This window comes from Abramis brama (assembly GCF_963993115.1).
Source record: "Abramis brama genome assembly, chromosome: 5".
NCBI lineage: Eukaryota > Metazoa > Chordata > Actinopteri > Cypriniformes > Leuciscidae > Abramis > Abramis brama.
Window position 1 is genome coordinate 14,758,969 of NC_139967.1, and position 15,581 is coordinate 14,774,549.

Genomic DNA, 15,581 nt, shown 5'->3' on the forward strand with positions numbered 1-15,581 from the left:
AAATATCCATTTTCCATACTCTATATTGTAATGTTTTACGTCTAATTTCACTTGTAGCATTTAATTATTTAATTTAATTACATTTTTTAGAAAAATTAGCATAGACTTCTCATATCAGCCATTTGTCGGTTAATGGCCCTAACATTAAAATAATTATTAGGTTATTTGTGCCACAATTTTGAACCATTTTAAATTTTCAGTGCATCCCTATTCTGTTGAGGTCTTTACATGTAATTTTCAGACTATTCTAAAAATATATATTGAGTAATGATGCAGTGGAGTTGGATGTGGGACAAAAGAAGATGGTTCAACACTGGTAGATTAGTGGCAAGCTAATTTTCCTCTCACATGTGGTTTGAAAAAAACTAACCATTGAGTCTAAAGAAGACCTCCCATCACAGACCAATAGCTCTATAGTCCATACAGAAATTGTTAGCCTGTCTGCTTTCCTGATGAATAGCTTGCAGACCAATTGGTTTCCAATACTGTCAATGAGACAATGGCTAATGAATGTGTGCTCTGTGCCATTATGCCATAGAAACCTTAACCAGTAGCAGCGTGAGTGTGAGTGTGCATGTTGTAACTGCCACTCTTTAAGGTCAGCAAAGTGAAATAGTCAGGTATCAGCACTTTAGCTCCTGCCTGGAGGAAAATCATTCACTTCTAAGGTCAGCTGTCTGACACACACACACACACACACACACACACACACGAGCGTGCATGTTTTTTGGGGGTTTTCATGTTTTATGGGGACTTTCCATAGACATAATTATTTTTATTCTGCATAAACTGTATAACCCCTACCCCTAAACACAACCCTCACAGAAAACTTCCTGCATTTTTACATTTTCAAAAAACATAATTCTGTAGGATTTATAATGTTTTTCAAAAAATGTCCTCACAATGTATGGTTTACCAGGACCACACACACACATACACACACACACACACACACACACACACAAAAAAGTCTCCCACAAACACTGTTAAAAAAAGATGCAAAAGTAATGGGCCGATGTTAGACATGATATATATTCCAAGTGGTCTGGGGGTTTACGATAAGGTTTGGTAAAAAAATAAACCAAAATTGTATGTATTAATCCCAAATTAGATGAAATAATGTAAAATCCTGACCTTGGCCGTTGGTCTTGTGTGTGCGACTATACGACGTGTGCGTTCGTGAGACTCTGGAGATATTCAACTTGGTGAAGAAAGTACACAGATACTTTTTTGAGATACTTTTTTGTGATTTCTAGGCATTGTATTTTATGTTGTGTATTCATTCATCTTGATTTCTCACAACTTTTGTGCTTTTTCTAGGCAAGTCGGAGTGAACTGCGGTGCTAATAGAGTCTCTTGCACAGAAGCCCAACGGCTAAAGTTAAGGAATACATTAAAGTTAAAAAATACAGTACATTAAATTTCAGTTGGTTTTTCATCAAACCCTATCGTATACCCCCAGAACACGTGGGATAGACGACACGTGTTGCACGGGATCTTTTTTTAAAGCCTGAAGAGAAAAGAAAAGAATGACATCTTGCATTAGAACAAAACCTAATTTTCATTTTAGGGTGAACTATCCCTTTAAGGTGTTCCATATGATTTGACTACATCAAAACAATACAGAGATCCCTTTAGCTCTGACAGGATCTGCTTTTCTTCTTACGCTAATGACTGTTACTTCACTGTGAGTCTGTTGTGTGCTATAATTATTACCACGGTTATTTATGCCATAAATCATGCATGGTATTTGTTCAACCGCCGCAAGTTTGGCCAAAAACATCTAATGAGCATATTTGTGAGGTGAAGCCATGCAGCCTTGTTGTTTAAACTCATTAAACTCTCTAAAAAGTGCGAAGATAAAACTGCTGTTGTGTTGACTCGTGTGCTTTCTCTTGTCTCTCTCCGTAACATCCTGTGAAGTTCTATCGCTCTGCCACACTACACGTCCTTCCACTACCTAACACCTACCCCCACCCACCCACTCATCTCACCTCACGGTGGCCTCACGCACCAGCACTGCCATTAATCAGTGGCCAGGATCATGTCTGCCAGTTAGACTAAACAAGAGCATTTGTGAGGATTTGCTCTCCCTCATTAATCATCTTGACAGTTTGAAAAACACATTTCCCCTTTAATGACTGTATTTGGATAATCAGGTCTGTTCCCCTCCCTGCCAGCTTCTCTCTCTCTCTCTCTCTCTCTCTCTCTCTCTCTCTCTCTCTCTCTCTCTCTCTCTCTCTCTCTCTCTCTCTCTCTCTCTCTCTCTCTCTCTCTCTCTCTTTCTTGCTCTCTGTCCCTCTCCTGCCTTCGGTTTTTCCTCTCCCCAAAATGGCATTGAGAACAGCTGGGTTAGCTTACCGCCAAGACAGAGAGGGCAAGGAGACCGAGTGGTTACCATCACCGCTGCTAAAAGGGAGGGGGCCGTTGAGTCAGTAAAAATAATCACATTTCTCTGGAAAACTTTTGCTCTTACTTAAGAAACCCCTGCCGCTTCTCATAACATTAACTTGGCTGTTCTGTGGTGTATGCTCGCTACCACACACACACACACACACACACATACATTGACGGTCCATAAAATATCCTGACAGAGGCGGAAGGAAAATCTGGTGACTAGAGGCCTTGGGTAAAAGTTTCAGAGCCGTGTGGTATGTACAGGGTTGTCACATTATGAAGAAAAATGGAAGGGTGTTGACAAGAGTACTTTTATCTTTGTATATTTCATTAAACAAGACCTGACAGATGTCTATACCTTTATGTGCCCTTCGGTTTTGAATACGAGTAGGACATGTATTTAACCTTTAATGGTAGTACTATGTTTGTATGTGCAGAGTAGAAAAAGACTCTATTGTACAACTTTGTTTTAACATCGCTAGTTCTTTTCTGCCCAGAGTGTGTCAGGTGGCAGATTAATACATGGTGTTTAATGGATTAGTTGCCCTTTGGGTTTAACACATCATTGTGTCATGGTCGCACCTAACATTGCCCATTGGAAGTTTATAAATGATGTCATACAGTCCACTTAAACCTGGACTGCACATGACAGCAGTGTTTAAACATTGTGACAATGTTATGCCAAGCTTGAGGCTGAGGGCAGCTGGTAAAATAAACAGTTACAAAGCTCTCCATATTCTACATGTCCTCATTGTGATGTTCACAAATGACAATATACTAGTCATTTTATTAAAGCACATTATTCTGGATTAATGTGGCCAGTTTGAATTATATGCTGATTATATATACTATTTATATATACTGACACTTTAGTGCACACAAAGCACAGTATGACCATAATGTCTAATTATTATATACAATGAATCAAAGTAAGTACATAATAGAAACGGAAAACATTCCCCAGCAGATGTCACTACATCATGCTGCAGAATATATTATAGAGGCCTTTTGAAATTATGACAATTTAAATTCTTAATATAGGACGCATTCCTATTTGTTGCCGTTTGCCTGTGCGGTGTGAATTGGCCTTTATACTGTACAGTATAAAGGCCAATTCACACCGCACAGACAAACGGCAACAAACACGTTTGTTGGGTTTTGTCAGATCAGTGTGTTACCCCTGTCGGCGTCTGTTGGCGTTGGTTGGGGTTTGTTTTCACCCGACTGAACATGTTCAATCAGCGTTTGTCAGTTTCTCTTGGGGCAGTGTGAACCATAGACTAAAAAATATGGACAAAGCATCTGTGACGTCACCCATAGACTTTCTGAAGAACGGGTTTGAAGCCGTTTATGGGGGGTATGGGCGGCGCCATCTTGGAAAATCTTGGGAAATCCTAACCCCGCCCACCTTCTGACGCAGCGCGCGTCACTCAGCTCGCTCTGCTACTCCGGTTATCTCTGTATGTATATTTTAGGCAACGAAATATGTTATAAAACACCATACTAACTCTTTTCGTTTTCATTTAAAGAAATCTTAAACATTATAGCCACACAAATGTGGTTCAGGCAACGCGTATTGATTATATTCACTGCACATAACGTTTGCCTATTTATAAAAAAATATATATATATAAAACACAAACCTGCCTCTTTTCATTTTAAATATAATATAAAAATATTAAACATTTTAATATGGTCCAGGCAATATGTGCATTTGTACTAAACAACAGATGTTGCAGTAAACAACATTACAGATCATATTCGTTGTATTAAAATTTAAAATGACAAAACTCAACCCAGTCTCTTTTTGTTAAATTTCACTTTTATCAATATTAGCTATTATAAAAGTATAAGTAAAAGGTACAAGAAGCTATACAAATAAAGCAAACAATTCAGTCAAACATACAAAGTCAGCGCTCTAGTCTAACCATACAACAGTAAAGTTAAATAGCTTATAAAGTTATGAAACTTCCCCTCAGCCAAAACGATTGCCCAGGGAACAAATTATAGATGTACAAGACCAAAAATCGCCCGTTAGATATACACAAGACGAATTATATCTCATGTTTAACCACTACAGAGACGCCAGAGTCAGCGACAAACCTCAGAACGACTAGCTGAGGAAAGGCTGTTCCAGGCGGGGTACATGACGCCGAGCGCCCGGTCATCGCTGGATCTCACAACTGGATACAATTTTCATAAATCTTTATAAATAAACCACAGATTTGAGCTTTAAACAACTACATTCTCGCCTGAAAAACTCTTAAAACTACATTTCATGATACAGAAACAGTAGTATTATATGTCAACTGTATTAAAAAATGGCGCTTCTTATGTTGTCATTCTCCATGGCGCTGGCTTGTCAGCTCTCAATCAAGCTGTCAATCAAAGTTAACCACGCCCTTATTGTCATACATTTTATATCTAAATACGATCTAAACTAACGAGTTAGAAAAAAATTCACAGCCCTCATGGTTGTCAGGCACTCGGAACCTATCGAAAAATACAATAAAAGTCCATGGGACCAACCTGTAAAAACATGAATTTATGCTGTGAAAACGGACATTTTAACATGGGGGCTATGGACATTTGCTCCGTTTTGGGACCTCGCCCTAGCGGATTTTCGATGTATTGCAGTTTTTCGCACTTCCGGGTAGGCTTCATTTTTCAGATCAGAATGTTGCCGCTTGGTGTGAACATGACTGCTGTTATTTTTTTCATAAAATTCTAAATCTAGTCTGTTGGTGTTTGTTGGCATTCGTCTGTGCGGTGTGAATTGGCCTTAAAGGTTTAGATGCATATAAAAGATTCCTTAAAATCACTTGATGAGTGCAACTTCTTTTTTACTCTTTGTTGGTGTATTTTCTATTAACTTTAGGAAGTTGGGCCTCCGGGACATATTAAATGGACTATCTTTTTTTTTATGTTGATTTGTTTCTTGTTATTTTCGTTCTAGATATTGTTATATTGTTTTTATATCATCAATATTTTTGGTCTTTTATTTCTCAGAAGCAAAAAAACTTAAAAATTTGTATATCTGCTGGAAGTAATGTTTTTAGAATACACTAGCATATACACTAATGTTCAAAAGTTTGGTACATTAAAACATTTTCAAAAGAAATAAATACTTTTAATCAGCAAGTATGCATCAAATTGTGAGTGTAAAGATTTTCAAAGAAATTCCTTTTCAAATAAATGATGTTCTTTTGAACTTTCTATTAATCAAAGAATCCTGAAAGAAAAGTATCACATTGTATCACATGATTATGTTGAAAATATACGTGAATGTTCAAAAAAGAAAACATTATTTTAAATTGTAATTGCATTTCACAATATTACTCTTTTTTTTCTGTATTTTTCGAATTGAAAATACGCCCAATGGAAACACGTCAATTTCGCAAAAACTCCCATTAATCGCAAAAAAGTTTTTACGCTCGCATGAGGTGGTTTTTCAGGCAATACGAAAAAGAAATATTTCGCAAAACTGCAATGGAAACAGTTTTTGCGCATTTACAGGTCACCTGACGTAGACGATGTTTGGACTGAATAGGCCTACGAGACAGAGTTCTTTATTAAATTCATAAAAGACAAAAGAATTACTGGAATACTGGATTCTAAACCTCAAAGAAATGCCACAATCAAGACCTCGAAGCAGATATGAGGGAGAAACACCCAGAAACACCTCATGTGCCGCTCTCAAGAATAAGGGTCTTTCCTTGCCATTAATGATTGGATAACACACATACGTCTTCTTCGATTAATAATAATGGCCAGTGCAGTGGCTGGGATATACATAAACCTAACAACGTCCGTTGCCATGATTTTTGGAGTGACTTATCGCGAGAGGAAATGGAAACGCCGTCTTTCGCAATAGTTTTTTGTCAACATTTAGAAAAAAATCGCTAAAGTTTTGCGCAAATCTGTAATGGAAACGTGCCTATTGATGAGCATAAGAGACTTCTTTTAAAAACAAAAAAAATCTTAATGACTCATATGAATGCATATAGAGGAAACATTGTAAGAGGAAGCATGAGGTAACTGAAACATTTTCCTAAGCAGAACAGGAAAAGGTGCTGTCACTCTGGGCATGACTCGGAATTAATCTTAACCCCACCATTCCGGTGCCAAGGCACGATTTTTCATGCGCACAATGTTCGTGACATTCGGTGCCGTGCTCCCCCAGTGCGTTTACAAATGGAATCCAGCTGTAGCGGTGGAATGCGTTATTAGTGGTTAGCCATAATTGCAACACACTCGTTTGCCTGCGTTGTCAGGCTGTCGTCACACATGCACACGGTTTTGCTAGACAAATGGGGATGGCTAAGAGATCACTGGGCAGAGGTGCGCACTGCCACGATTTTTGTTGTTGTTGCTGGCGGATGGAGTGGTATTTTGTGATGTGGTTGATGTGATTAAGAGTCCCGTGGAAAGTCCTCAGTGGTTTTTTTAGTCATGAAGCTGAAGAAGTTGTGTGATTGATTGCTTTATGAGCTTTAGGAGTGTGAGTGTGTGTGTGAGAAAGAGAGCGGTCTGGTCTATATCACCGTGACAAACAGTCATCAGAGTACTCATGCGGTAATTAACAGAGTGTAATGTATATGGAAGTTTGCGAAGGGAGAGAGAGAGTCTGCATTAGGCTAACATAATCAAAGAGACAACAAGAAAGTAACAGGAGAGAAGCCAGGGGAGAAAGAGGGTGTAGGTGAAGAGAGACAAGAGACAAGATCTAAACAGAGAGAGACAGCCCAAGAAAAAGAGTCGGTGAGGGAGGGGGTGATCTAACTCTCTCCCTCGCTCATTCTTTTTCAGGTTGGGGCTGTCAGGCTCGTGAGTTGCTGTGGACTTGGCGGCTAATTGAGGAGCAGCTCCACACCCTGTCGTCATTAATCACTAGGGCTGCCGGGCTGCCTGCCCGGGACACTGCTGTGATGGGCTGCAGCTCTCTCCCTCTCACACACACACACACACACACACACACACACACACACACACACACACACACTCTTTCTCTCCTCAGTAGTTGACTGGACACATTGGGAAGGGGGGGGGGGGGTCTTGCCCCCCCACTACCCTTCTAAGCCCAGTGGGACAGCAGAGAATGGGAGAAAGAGATCAATCAAACAGGTGTAGCCCTGCTGAGAAGACACTGGTCAGGGACTAAATTAACTCCACACCCCCACCCACACATCCATCCAGCTCCCCTCCCCTCCACAAGCAGGCGACAGAAACAGAGTGACTGCATATTGACTCAGCTGGAGCCCGGGAGACGAGGGAGAGAAAGATAAATGGCAGGGAGAGATTGATGAGGAGAAAGACAGAGAGAAGGATAGAGCAGGAATGTGATGAACGAGTGGGAAAGGGGTGATGGCAGGATTAATCCCTCACCTTCTTATAAAACGTAAAAAGTCCTCCCCTGCATTTAACCTTGCTCAACTGGCTTTAACTAACATTTGATCTCTTTTTTTCCCATTCTTCATCAAAACCCTGTTTATTTACACACTTTAATACACATTTTGTGTATTCTCATTTGTGCAAAAAACAAATTGCTGACTAAATTCAATGATTTATTTTTGTTCATTGCTGTTGCATTGCTTTACCACTAGGGGCAACGTACTCCATGTTATGTAGTTTTTAATTCTCTTGGGCTATGCCCAAATACTTCGTAACTCCATTAAATAACTTCCTCTCTGAGTCTCAAAGGAAGTCATTCAAAACCATTTCTAAAATAGGCTCTTGGCACTGAACCTTACTTTTAGATCTGAACTTCTCTTTGTTAACAAAATGCAATACTACAGTTTAGATGCTCTCTACTGCAGTTTAAACATCATTTTGCCCTGTGAACACATCATTTTGGTAGACTGTTTACTATTAGCAGGCCTATGTTGCGTCTTATTAAAATGTAGAGTTGGGTATTGGGAACTGGGAAACGTTTACCCGCAAGTGTTTATTCTCTTCGCAGCTCTTCCTCCTCTAGTCTTGACCTCTTGGTTTCCCATAAGAGGAACCTTATGCTGTGTCCTTGCTGGATAGCCAGAGTTAACAGAGGTGGTGGAGTGATCTATTCATTTAATGGCCCTGTCAAGTGACACCTGTGCTGCGTCCTCTCCTGTCTGAAGTGCTAATGAACTGAGAATCTGTCTGTACGTGTGAATGTGTGTGTGTGCGTTCGGCTCATCCTAGTGCTTAACAGCATCTCCACTTATCCTTTTTAAGGAAAATGGTTCTGAAGAAGAGATGTACACTCTGGCCGCTTATGCATGAGACATTAATCCTAACTTAGCCACGCAATCACATCAGCAATATTGAATATTGACCCTCTTTGTAGTACAGCATTAAGCAAGACTTTCTAAACCATAGGACACAACACACTCAGGTCAAACAATGGGGACTGCACTCCTGGGGGTCATGTCAAGCATTTGATAAATATTTCTCTATTAACAGCCTCCCATTGTCATCTTTTGCCCTTTGTGTAGCAAGGCAATCCATCAGAGTGCACTGGGAGTGAGTGCACGGCTCCCATGGGTTATTACCAGGCTATCATTGAGCTGTATTTAAGACCCAATACTCTCTTGTGCTGAGGCAGCTCTTTACACAATGCTGCAGAGGCACAAACAAGCAGCAGTGACTAACACTGCACTTTCACATTACGAGCAGAACAGTAAACAGACAGAGGACCTTATTTTGTGTTAATAGCTTGAACTAATAGGGAACAAAACTGTCAGTAGTGTAGAAAGCTAAAGTCAAAGATTAGTTGCTCAAGTGAAGGCACAATGTTTTTTTTTTGTTTAAATGCCAACCAACTAAACAATAATTAGACCTTTCAAATATGCATTTATGAAAGGTCTAATTATATATAAACCCAGAAAAAATAGATATGCTTTTTTGTTTGTGTTTTTGTTATGAAAATGGTCAGTGTGTACAATTCTATTTCAAAGTGTGACTTGTCTAATTTTTGCTCAAAATTTCATATGGGAAAGCGAGCATGTTACTAACAGTGTAATAAACGTACATGAAAGAGAAGCGAGGGACATCAACACATCTATAAATGTAATCAAGTATCATTTATTACACAAAATAAGACTTTGTTAAATGGATAGCGCTGCCATCACAACATAGTACTCTTATTTGAATTATTTTCCCCTCTCCACTTCCATCCCCAACTTGCAGAGTCAGCTACAATAGAAAATATATCACATCTTTCCGTTTTATTCTTTGAACTGTACAAGTACAAAATAATCGCCAAATCATAAGGAACAAAGTAGCTCTTGACCAAGTCATGCTAATCCGTTCTCCAATAAAGAGACAGAGTTGCACAGATCTAATGCACAAAAAAAAGTGACGTTAAAAGAAGGATTTTGTGTCTGAGAGACAATATGTACGTCTGTTGTTGTTGCAAACATTGCATTATTACAAAGTGTATGATAGGAGCAACCACATTCATACTGTGAAAATACTGCTCCTTTGTGAAAATAATGACTGAATTTTGGCGATAAATGTTGCTTCGAAACAAAAAGTCAAGCGCTCAAGTGAAAAATAAATACACACTTTTGGTAAATTGAAAAAAAAAGAAGAAAAAGAAAAATTTATCAGATAAAATAAATTGAGTTCCGCATTCTCATTAGCTCTCCACCTAAAGTTCATAAGGGTTCACTAATATCCTAATGGATATTTAGAGTGACCATTAATTAAACAGTCATCCAAAGCATTTTATTCCTCATTGCGAATACAACTATCCCGTGTTTTTTTTGCTTTATTCTTTTTAGGGGAATCCTGCATGTTCCTGTGCTTTCCAGCGAGCTCATGCCAATATCTTTACACTGTCCTTAGACTTTTAATCACTGGTACCCAAGAGCAGAAGCTGAGCCCAGTCTCTGGCCATATAGAGCATAGGGAGAATAGTAGGGCGCTGTGGCTGGGAGTGAGTGCATAGGAAGGGAATGAGCTCCTGGCAAGTGTGCCTTTCCGTAGGGGTGATACCGTGCCAAACCTAGCCCTGGTGATCCACGCAGGGAGAGGGAACTGGGAAGGGCTCCTGGGCTGCTAGGAGGAGGCAGGTGGAGGTGGCAGGATGCAGCAGAGGAGACAGATGAAGGGTAGCCAGAGAGCAGCTTCCCATCCACACCTGGCAGAGCCGTGTGCGTACGCAAATGGGCCAAGAGTTCCTCTGAGGTGGAGAAGCGTTTGTCACATGGGCCACCCACTGAGACCCAGTTACAGGCGTGAGGGAGTGTTTCACTGGGCAGCATGAAACCATAAGTATACAGAGGATGGGACAGGGACGTGGTGCCACTAGAGGACAGAGAACTGGGGTGGAGGGAGTGGAGGTGATGGGTGGGATACATAAGAGGGAAGCCAGACTTGAGGGCAGATGACGGATCGTGAACGCAGGAAGAACAGTTGCTGCCCCCAAGATGGGGTGCATTGGGATAGGTGAGGCAGTATGGGTCCCTGCACAAACCCTGCATGAAAGAGGGAGGCGAGGCCCCTGTGAGAGGACTGGAGCTGGGGTGCTTTCCTGGAACACCCATCCCAGAGCCAACTAAACTAGATTTAGAGTGATCCAACCCAGGCACAAACTGAGAAGGATAGCCGGCATAGGCCCCGACAATGGAGCCATGGTAGCCCATGGTGGAGGACGGGAGGGGAAAAACAGAGTGGCCTGGTTTGAAGGGAGACACAGGGGCGATGTGGCCCGCACCCAGACTGGGCTGAGGGGGTTGGGGGTCAGCCTTATGGTCAGGCTGAGGACTGCTAGAGGAACTGGCATTGCTGGAGTTCGCACTAGCACGTGTATGACTCGAGTTGGCGATCTGTGCAATGTCCAGACTTGATTTACTGTGGTCCGAATCTTTTTTCCCATTGCGATCGCCGCCATTGCTGCTGCTGTCGTTCCCTGGGTCTGAACCTGCAGCTTTGGAGTCCATGTGGGTTTGTAGATGTGCTGTTTTCTGTGACAGGGGAGACTGAGACTGCCGGTGTGTGTGTGACTGTCCTGATGTCTGCTGAGAAGGAGAGCTGGCCTGTGGAGAGGGGGCATGCGGAGGTAAAGAGGGGCATGTCACTGCTGCAGAACCGCTATTTGGCACTCTGAACCCCGTTTTATCTGCTGAGCTGTTCATCCCAGCTCCATCCTTCCGGCATTCCGATCCACTTTTAGAGTAAGGCTTGAAGCTGGACTTGTCATCTACGTTCTGATGCTCCCCAGGCTTCAGGCTGGAGCTGGTAGAGCGTCCATCCTTGTCTCCATGGCTGCTGGAGGATAGCGATCCCAGTTTAGAGGGAGGAGGATCTGGTTTGCCAATCTGTGAGCAGGTCTGGGCCAGCAATGCTAGGGGACTCTTTTTAGCATCCAGCTATGGGGAGAAAAAGGACATTTTAAGTTAATTTTTTTTTTCTCATGAACTGACAGAAATGACAAATTCTATGGAAAACCAATTATAGGGAATGTCTCCAATGATTGCAACAAATATTACAATCATTCTGTTTATATTTAGATTAGGTTCGAAAGTCTGACATCACCATTAAATGCTTCCGTGAAAGCTTTTACATTTTACAATAAATGAAATAAATTGCTTTAGGTGGAATAAATGGACATTGCTGTCAGCCCATATACACAAAGTAGCCTACATTGTTTAGTGTTTTAAGACCTTATTTAAAAAATGAATTTCGTGTTTTTGAATTTCGAGTGCTTAAGCTGGTAGATAAACGGTGGAATTTTAAGTAGCCGACGGTAAAAACGCAAGTCAGTACAGATCAGGAAATGTGAAACCATAAAATGTTGCTTCATACTGGAAAACGGCCTCATCCAGATCCGGACTACCCTTTCAAATTGGCGCTGAATAGCCTACCATTGAGATCCTTACGGCGAATTTCGAATTAAATCATTAAAACGAGGCGCGCCTGATATAGAACATAATGCCGAGAAACGATAAATCAAGTAACAAATGCGCACGATACATGAAATGAAACAAATCCTTTCGCTTAATAGAAACCCACAAATTCGGACAACCACACAATTTAATACAAGTAATTTAATACAAGTAAAATTCTATATATATATATATATATAAGAAAGAAGTAAGAAACGTATACTTTAGAAAGGAGTTACTCGTACCTCGATGCTCACTGGCGCGGAGCTGAGCGGCTGGAGATACTCTGGGTGAAGTATATGACTTGTGTGAGCGGTCAACATTTTGAGAATCCGTATAGGCAGCCTTTTTTCCTGACGCGCGGGATCACGGTACGGCAGTGAGAAGATCGAGACGGTCTGAGGTCTTAAACAGGTGGGCAAACTATCGTTGTTAATGTAACGACTTTTAAGGGTCTGCTGGTTCCGTGAAAAGACTGCAAATCCAGGAGGCAGTTCGCTCATCTGGATCGGGGCGGATCAGAGACCTGTCGAGGGAAGCGACGGGGCGGGTGTCCTTCAGTTTTCATTTAGAGATATCCAATGTCTTCAATAAAGAGCCAAACAACATTATATCCTATTCTGCAGACAGTTAAATATCCCGTTGAAACATCAGTTCTGTCTGTAGTCCAGAGAAAGAGAGCTGTTATAGTCTCTATGAAGAACGTACACTCCGTCTCCGCATCGTTCCGTTACCGAATCAGTGCTGCTTTAAACCCTCAAATGATCGCGAGTCCTTTACGCGCAAACGACGACTTGGGAAATAAGAGAAGTTTTGTATACTTGTCGTAAAATTAAAAGAAAGAAACTACACAGCAGAACTACTGCTAAATGTCAAATAATGGCATTCCGTTGGTCGGTGTGTGCACTACACCCTCCGTACGCATATACACTCTGCTCGTACTGAAGATCTGAGGGAGAACTTCAAAGCGCTCAGCCGCCGTCCAATCGCCTGCGTCTGCATTAGTAATAAGTGGGTAGGCACAACAGAGGCGGAGACTGTCCTCCTCTCTCCTCTGACTCGCTCCAGTCCGGACCCGCTGGCCAAGCGCTCGATCACTGTATGTCAAAACATGCAAAGACTGACCATTTACCATTTATTTTATTTTCTATCTAATTTTGTTACAAGTATCCTAGCTATTTTTTGTAGTTATTGTAATCACCAGTAGCTAATGACTAGTATCTTCAGTAGTAGACCATTTTGTTTTTACTTTTTATTGCAGTTGCAGTAGTAACCTTTCATTAGATTTGACTTTACACTAGTGCTTATTTCTTTGCTACTAGTCACGCCAAGTATATACCCTATATTATTTCTATTATGTTCTATTGTAAAAAGCTGCTCATTTTGACAATTAATTCAGTGTAGATTTGTGGTAATATATTGATTCATAAATAGGATCTATTATCTAATAATAAGTACTAGTAAAGGAATGCATACTAGAAAGTATTGGAATAGTCACTGTTGGATTACTTGTTTTACTTGTGACACAAAGTTAGTTTTAAAGAATAAATGTTAAAACGGCTTGTGTACAGATATTATAGATTCTGTATAAAGGCGACAGTGATCCAAACATCTATACTAGTTATTGATAAGTAGACTCATTCAGACATATTTTGTGTAGTTCAAAAGGACATTCATAGTACTTTAATTTGTCTTTGTACAAGGTCCAGAAATTTATTTATAGGATGTATAGTCTAAAATGTATTTCATACTTAATTTCATAATTTAGAATCAATGCTGATGTTAGGTTTACCTTGTAATAGTAGCCTATATGGTTGTATTAAAAGGAAAAGCTGAGAATATGGTAGCAGTTTCTTTTTTTAGGTCAAACAAGTCAAATGATACTGAGTAATACATTCATATAATAACAGCACATGCCTAATGTGTGCGCCTCCAGTTCTGGAATGTTAATAACTTTATTGCATTATCCCATGTTACTTTGCCATTGAAGTAATTTAGCTAACTTAATTATGCAATGAATTGGCTTAATCATTGAAAAATGAAGCCTGACAGAGGCTATTACAGGGAGACTGTGCTAATTCGTGTCTAAGTAACTTTGAAGTACAGTTATATTTAATAGCTTTGATTGTTCGTAAGTGCTTATGCCCAACATTATTAAATCCCAGACATTGGACCGGGTTGTATTACATTATTTTGGCAAGCCAAGCGTGTTTCTGAAGTCTTGCATCCATATACTAAATTGTTTTGTGACTTTTGTTTGCAATGAAATATAATCAATTGCATCCACTCATGTATTGATAATGCACTGTAGCTTGGATAAGCCATATTTCAAATTGACAGCATAAAAGTTGCTCCATTTTGCACAGTGTAATTGTGGACGAGAATATTTATGTTACTCTGAGTGGCAATACCTGTCAGGTGAGTCAGAGAGATGAGAAAGGCCTGATCTCTGGAACCGTTCTCGGGGTTAAAAACAAAGAGCACCTGGGAAGCTTCTTGAAAGGTGTTGTTGCCTGCCTTAGTGTAATAAAAATGACAAAAAGACAGAATGCATGAACTGTTGACCTAGGGAGAGGAGGAGCCACAGGCAAACATGTGTTGCAGGGCTTTGTCTCGCGTATCTGGGTGGCAGAGGTGAATATTCGTTTAATAATGGTGTGCAGGGAGAAATGTAAGCCTCAGGACACTGCGTTTCAGAGGCAGAAAGAGTTTTAAGCTTGTCAGCAACCTGTCATTTTAGATCCCACATACAGCACACATACAAACAGCCTCCCACACATTCATAAGTACCTACAGACGATCAAAGTTGACTAGTGTGGCAAAGTATTAAACCACACTCAATCATACATAACAGTTATTTCTGTCATGCTAATCTAAGCTGTTAAGTTAATTAAACTGTCACTCTGTCTCACAACATAGGAATTCAGAGATCCATCTCATCATGCAGTGTTTGTTGGGTTTTGAACACACGTTGTCTTGTTTATTCAGGAACTACACATAGTTGTCGACTCCACGTACAAGCCCATCTGCCGTGGTTAAACAAGGATCTCTTTACCTGCGGCGTCTAAAGCCATTTAACGTACAGCACATGTGTGCGCGCACATGTGTGTGTTGAGAGAGAGCAGCAGTGGTTGTATGAAGTCACCTCTCCTTCTGTCAACAGCCCTGCTGTTTGCTTTGTCATTATAAGTGTCATCCATCACTTGCCAGTCTGGAATGGCCGTGCAAATCTGTAAAACTACAGGAATGCAAATTCAGATGTGCTCAGGGTTAAGTGAGATGATGCGATCGCTTCCTTTGAACACATCAGTTGTC

At 40.6% G+C, this 15,581-nt stretch overlaps 1 protein-coding gene across 1 annotated transcript; it reads right to left on the reverse strand.

The window, feature by feature from the left end:
• Window positions 1-9,439: 9,439 nt before the first annotated feature.
• On the reverse strand, window positions 9,440-13,209 carry znf703 (zinc finger protein 703). The gene is made up of 2 exons (XM_084115340.1): window positions 12,512-13,209; window positions 9,440-11,750 (listed from the first exon to the last, which is right to left on the reverse strand). Exons 1-2 carry the CDS (start codon window positions 12,767-12,769, stop codon window positions 10,233-10,235), a joined length of 1,776 nt encoding a protein of 591 aa, XP_083971466.1. The 5' UTR covers window positions 12,770-13,209; the 3' UTR covers window positions 9,440-10,232.
• Between the last annotated feature and the right edge of the window lie 2,372 nt (window positions 13,210-15,581).

Coding starts and splice junctions, on each gene's coding strand:
- znf703 (XM_084115340.1), bottom strand. CDS start 12,769: ATGAGCGAACTGCCTCCTGGATTTGCAGTCTTTTCACGGAACCAGCAG. Junction 11,751..12,511: donor CCGCGCCAGTGAGCATCGAG/GTACGAGTAACT, acceptor TTCTCCCCATAG/CTGGATGCTAAAAAGAGTCC.